Source organism: Protomyctophum bolini (genome assembly GCF_963924005.1).
Source record: "Protomyctophum bolini genome assembly, contig: SCAFFOLD_698, whole genome shotgun sequence".
NCBI classification, from domain to species: Eukaryota; Metazoa; Chordata; class Actinopteri; order Myctophiformes; family Myctophidae; genus Protomyctophum; species Protomyctophum bolini.
Window position 1 is genome coordinate 1 of NW_027665772.1, and position 6,420 is coordinate 6,420.

Genomic DNA, 6,420 nt, shown 5'->3' on the forward strand with positions numbered 1-6,420 from the left:
AACCAAATGGTCCCATGTGTAAACCTGTAAGGGGCCATTTAAGGCAGTGGTTCCCAACCTTTTTATCCTGTGAACAAAAAAAAGTAGATCTACAAGCTCACAACATATCGCTTTGCACCATGTTGTGAGCTGGTAAATTGGCTATTTTCACTACTACTACTTGAACATTTGTTCTAATATATGAAATTTCTTAATTATTTCTGTTCATTCATGAAGAAATGTAGAAACAAAAAACAAAGGGACCCATGAAAATGCATGTTTGTGAATCAGTGATTTAACTAGGAGCACTTGGATCCAGTACACATTTTAGGACTTCAATATTATTTAAACTACATGGTCTATATTCTTGTCAGTACTTGTTCCTTTTTATTTTGCTACGGATATGTTTTTGGATACTAAATGTTCACCTTTGATTTGTGTGCGGAATCTGTATGCCAGAGTTAAATTGGTTAATGGTAATGCATCCTTAACAGCTATTGTCATTTTTCTCAGAACATCCGAGAAATTCTTTCTGCCGTCCCCAGTGGCCTGGACCTTTTGAAGATCCTTGAAAAAAATGAAGCTATCTGCATAAAAGAGCGCATTACCCTAGTCCAAATATTGGTGTCATTCCTGAGGGAAAGGTTCGGAGAGAAGTAAGTCTAGAGTTGATCAGGACAGATTTAAACTAGTGTTTTGTGTTCATGGAGTGAGTGAGTGTGTCTGAAATTGTAAAATGTAGGAATTGCACTGTAGGAATTGCACTCTTTCACCTGGTTGTTTATTTACTGAACTTTGCTTCATTCTATCTTTACAGGCCGGCCAAGGAAATTAAAGAGGCCATGGCTCAATCCTTGGTGCAGACCTTCCCAGTACTGAAAGATGAATCAGCCACTGGCTATGTGAGTTTTCTTCCCCTGGCCTTGTTGTTTATATTTATACTTTTGAATAAGTGGTCATACTTCACACGTCAGCATGCAGAACACCTGGTGTTACCTGAGTGGTAACTCAGTAACCTATCATTGTAGTCATGCATGTTGAATATATCTAGCTGGATTAATTTGGTGATAATTATGTCAACTCAATTGGCCTCTCTGAAAAAAAGCACTCATCATTTAACAGCTTCTCCCTCTATATGTGTCTTCATGTGTGTTTTCATATTTTTACTAAACCTTTAGCCACTACACTCAAAAGGTTTTTCCCCTGTAGATGACCATGTTACCTAAAGCCTTTATCACACACTGTACAAGTAAAGGGTTGAAACATAACATTGCAAAGGTTGACACAGAGTTCTATCTTGTCTTATCGTTTCCAGGAATTATGGTGGGTCAAAAGCCGGAAGGGACAAACCAAAGATGGTAAAACGTGCTACTTTCCAGCTACTGGATTCATTGAGGAAAGGGTTCATAATTCTCGAAATAGGAAACGGCCTCAGTCCAGTCAGCACAGTTCTGGGTCCAGTGGGCAAAGTCCTGGGTCCAGTCAGCAAATGCCGGAAGCCAATGAGCGACACAGGGCAGAAATACCAGGTAATACAATTGGGTTGGTTGAAATTTGTCTTCCTGCTATTCTATTAAGACATTTAGATTGTGTCAAAGGTCATGTCTCACCGAGACAGGATATGACACAAATTTTGACCTAATGGTCAAGATTCAACTGTCTGTTAATACAATAGTAAAAGCTCATTATTAAACTGTGCAAACTTGTCATAAAGGAAGAACAATGTTTTGTATCTTTTCTATAGAATCGACCACACCAGACGGAGCGTCAAATGGGAAAAGAGAATGGCTTAAGCACAACTTGGAGCCCTTCGCCCAGGTCCAGAAGTATATGAAGGACACCGTTCTCTGCAGAGCCAGATGGATACGGGAGAATGCATCCAAGGATATCAAAGAGATCCTAGCAGAGTACCCTCGTCTCACCAATCCAGGCATGGTATGGATAAACCATGCCTACTACATATTCTCATTGAATTGCATACCTCTGTTATTGAAATGGCAGCTGTTGCATTGAATATCTTTTTAAAAGATTTGTCCTGTTTATTTTTAAGATATCACAGGACTTCTTGGAGCTTTATGGCGAGGCTGCACCAAAGTTGTTTGAGACATGGGTGACCGAATATGCAGAGAAAGTCCTGCACCTGGCCAAACGAGATGGAAAACTCCCCTCATTTCCTGTCGATGAGATGTCACTGGGTATGTTGTTCCGTTTCATAGCAAGGATCCTGTGATTCCTTTACTTTTGATTTAGAACATGGAAAATAGATTTTCTCCAACCGTGCTCAAATGTGTTATGAGCTTGTTAGTCTCACATAGCCATCTCTGAATGCCTTGAGTCTGGAACTACACCTCCTTAAATACAAGTAATCTGTTATTTATATATATATTATAAATATATATTTTAAAATGGCTTTAGAGCTTATTTCTTATTTCCATTTCTACTAAACAGAAGGCTATATATGCTTAGGTGATTTCTTAAGAAAACTTTTACGGGACTGTAAAGACGAAACTTACAATACATGTAAGTGGGGAAGAGTCTCGCTTTATCGCTTACTCCTGTATGACTGAAGCGTTTGAAAATTGTGAGAGGCAACAGTCTGGCCATGTGAGACTGAGCTTGTGGATCTGCAGTTATAGCTTTTGCCAAGTTCAGTTGATTTGTGATAATAGTCTAGTATGTCCATGTATTAAAATTGTATTTGACACTTGTTTATCTACAGATGCCAAAGGGGAACTTGCCCTCAGGCTGCTGCCCCGGTTGTTACCACAGACTGTCTATAGATCCAACAAAAAGTCTGTCCGGCACTCCGCTGAAGAGTCCCGCTTGGCCTTTATCGATCTCAAGCCAGTAAGTACAATTGCATTGATTCTGTTTTTTTTTTAATGATTTATTGTTATTGATGGGATAGGTTGACAGCAAATGGTAAGAGGGCTGGTGAGTGCAGGCATGCAGCAAAGTCTGTCAGGAGCGGGACTCTAACTCTAGGCTACTTTGGAGAGGTCCAGACCCAATTTCAGATAAAGAAACATTGCTGCACTTTTTTTTTGGTTTTGAACCCATTCTGGGTGGGAACCCCTTTTGGTGTTAGCATTATGTTATGCTTTAGCTATTGAAAAATAGCAGATCTACAAGCTCATAGCGTGCCACCGAGTGGCACGCTACGAGCTTGTAGGTCTGCTATTTTTGAAAAATCGAAGAACCACTGACATAATCATAGCTTTTTCAGAAAACTGTCAGGATGTTGAAGACTTTTTTTTTAATCTGATCTCAGGTCAGAATGGGTTTAACTAGATTTAATTTGACTTCCTTGTAGTTGATATAAATATTATAACCCAAACTGGTATTTTGATATCTTGCTTATGATTTGCTTTCAACTAAACATTCACTTTTATTTTTCTTTCTTTGTGCCTGTCTAGGTTGGGACAAATATGGTGGAGTACCTCCTGCAGACTGAGGGAAGGCCCCCATCTGTCCTTGTGCTGGGGGAACCGCAACGATGTGCCTCCCAGGCCTTTGTGATTATGGCAGGTCAGGCATTCTCTGAAAACACACTGCTTGGGGCTGTTGATGTGTGCTTCAAGGCATTTTACGTATTTGACTTTGACTACCCCAAGCAGTGTACCCATCCATGGCAGTTTCTCCAGCGGGTAGTGTACAACTTACCGGGAAAAGAGTCAAATCAAGTTGCATTCTTGAGGAAAGCAATAGTCAATACCAGACTTTAAAATGGACAGTGTTTTCGTGTCCACAACATCGGCGGGTTAATTCTTTTAACATTATTACTGCTTTAAAAATATCATACTTAATGTTTAGCTTCTGGTTCTTATCCGTGGTCTGTATCTTTTAACTTTTCTTAAATGAAAAACACTGTTAATGCACATATCTTTGTATACAAGAACGTAAAACTTGTTACAGCTCAGTTCACATGCACTGTGCAAAGTTACTGTCTGCGTGAGTTTTAGCCAATGTTTGGCATCTGACCAGGTCTCTACCTCATTCATCTCATTGATGAATCTATTTGATATATTAATACTGTGCTATGGTGTGTGTGCTTTTGTTTTTCCTAGTATTAAACACATCTGCAATTTGTCATCTTAACCCATGTAGATCTGAGTGAAATAGTTTGTGAACCACTGACATGTGGGTTTTTTTAGAGAACTGTCCGGATTTGGAAGACATTTTGTAGATTCTGGACTCTGGTCTAAATGGGTTAAGTAGTGTGATTCATATTTTAGTTTTTTGTTAAAACAGTCAGTGGCGGTGGAAGTCTAGTAAAAGTGCAATATTTGGAGAGATGTATTGTATACATACTCAAGTAAATTACAAATTCCTTAATTGTACTTGCATGTCTCATATTTGTGACTTTTGGCCGATGTTTGGCATCTTTTTCTTTAATAAATATTTGTCATAAAGGAAGAACAATGTTTTGTATGTTTTCTATATATCTGTTCAATATAAATGCATTAATTATACATTTTTATTGCATTAAAGGACAATTTCACCACTTAATGCAAAAAATTATATAAACTTGGGTGAACCCAAGATTATGGATCAAATCAACTGGCATTTGGGTTATTTTGACCCTCAATTATGGGTTATTTATATAACTTTGGTTAACCCAAGATTATGGGTCAAATCAACTGGCATTTGGGTTATTTTAACCCTAAATTATGGGTTATTTATATAACTTTGGTTAACCCAAGATTATGGGTCAAATCAACTGGCATTTGGGTTAATTTGACCCTCAAAATGGGTTAATTATATAACTTGGGTTAACCCAAGATTATGGGTCAAATCAACTGGCATCTGGGTTAATTTGACCCTCAAAATGGGTTATTAATATAACCCAATATATTGGGTCGAATTGAATAACCCGTCTTTGTGGGTCAAAATGACCCAAGTACCAGTTAGTCCCTTTTTGACCCACAAATTGGTTGAAAAATGACACAAGTTGGGTCGTTTTTGACCTGTGGTTTTTCTGTGTGTAGTTTTCAAGTTACAGACTAAGCTAAGCAAAAGTGAACCAGGCCTTTTTACTGTGAAAATGGCACTTTGGGACTGTGAAAGTGACATTTTGGCCCTGTTGTCCCAAACTGCCCCAGCACTTCCCACATTGCTCAAAGTGGCTAGCTTTCATCCCAACACAGTTTATAGGGCCATACGGTACATAGTTTTCAAGTTACAGACTAAGCTAAGCAAAAGTGAACCAGGCCTTTTTACTGTGAAAATGGCACTTTGGGACTGTGAAAGTGACATTTTGGCCCTGTTGTCCCAAACTGCCCCAGCACTTCCCACATTGCTCAAAGTGGCTAGCTTTCATCCCAACACAGTTTATAGGGCCATACGGTACATAGTTTTCAAGTTACAGACTAAGCTAAGCAAAAGTGAACCAGGCCTTTTTACTGTGAAAATGGCACTTTGGGACTGTGAAAGTGACATTTTGGCCCTGTTGTCCCAAACTGCCCCAGCACTTCCCACATTGCTCAAAGTGGCTAGCTTTCATCCCAACACAGTTTATAGGGCCATACGGTACATAGTTTTCAAGTTACAGACTAAGCTAAGCAAAAGTGAACCAGGCCTTTTTACTGTGAAAATGGCACTTTGGGACTGTGAAAGTGACATTTTGGCCCTGTTGTCCCAAACTGCCCCAGCACTTCCCACATTGCTCAAAGTGGCTAGCTTTCATCCCAACACAGTTTATAGGGCCATACGGTACATAGTTTTCAAGTTACAGACTAAGCTAAGCAAAAGTGAACCAGGCCTTTTTACTGTGAAAATGGCACTTTGGGACTGTGAAAGTGACATTTTGGCCCTGTTCGTTCCCTGTTGTCCCAAACTGCCCCAGCTCTTGCCACAATGCTCAAAGTGGCTAGCTTTCATCCCAACACAGTTTATAGGGCCATACGGTACATAGTTTTCAAGTTACAGACTAAGCTAAGCAAAAGTGAACCAGGCCTTTTTACTGTAAAAATGGCACTTTGGGACTGTGAAAGTGACATTTTGGCCCTGTTGTCCCAAACTGCCCCAGCACTTCCCACACTGCTCAAAGTGGCTAGCTTTCATCCCAACACAGTTTATAGGGCCATACGGTACATAGTTTTCAAGTTACAGACTAAGCTAAGCAAAAGTGAACCAGGCCTTTTTACTGTGAAAATGGCACTTTGGGACTGTGAAAGTGACATTTTGGCCCTGTTGTCCCAAACTGCCCCAGCACTTCCCACATTGCTCAAAGTGGCTAGCTTTCATCCCAACACAGTTTATAGGGCCATACGGTACATAGTTTTCAAGTTACAGACTAAGCTAAGCAAAATGAATCTTTTTTTTTTTACTGTGAAAACGGCACTTTGGGACTGTGAAAGTGACATTTTGGCCCTGTTGTCCCAAACTGCCCCAGCACTTCCCACATTGCTCAAAGTGGCTAGCTTTCATCCCAACACAGTT

The 6,420-nt window shown here is 39.8% G+C and overlaps 1 protein-coding gene across 1 annotated transcript; it reads left to right on the forward strand.

Moving 5' to 3' along the window:
* The first annotated feature begins 510 nt into the window (after positions 1-510).
* On the forward strand, positions 511-4,011 carry LOC308312163 (uncharacterized protein). The gene is made up of 7 exons (XM_080794558.1): positions 511-635; positions 797-881; positions 1,295-1,508; positions 1,724-1,914; positions 2,030-2,174; positions 2,699-2,826; positions 3,396-4,011. The coding sequence occupies exons 2-7, from the start codon at positions 822-824 to the stop codon at positions 3,702-3,704; spliced, it is 1,047 nt and encodes a 348-aa protein (XP_080650684.1). The 5' UTR covers positions 511-635; positions 797-821; the 3' UTR covers positions 3,705-4,011.
* The last annotated feature ends 2,409 nt before the right edge of the window (positions 4,012-6,420 follow it).

Bases quoted from the DNA above. Each gene is read 5' to 3' on its own strand.
- LOC308312163 (XM_080794558.1), top strand. From the start codon at position 822: ATGGCTCAATCCTTGGTGCAGACCTTCCCAGTACTGAAAGATGAATCA. The intron at 2,175-2,698 runs GTATGTTGTTCC...GTTTATCTACAG, and splicing joins TGTCGATGAGATGTCACTGG to ATGCCAAAGGGGAACTTGCC. The intron at 2,827-3,395 runs GTAAGTACAATT...GTGCCTGTCTAG, and splicing joins CCTTTATCGATCTCAAGCCA to GTTGGGACAAATATGGTGGA.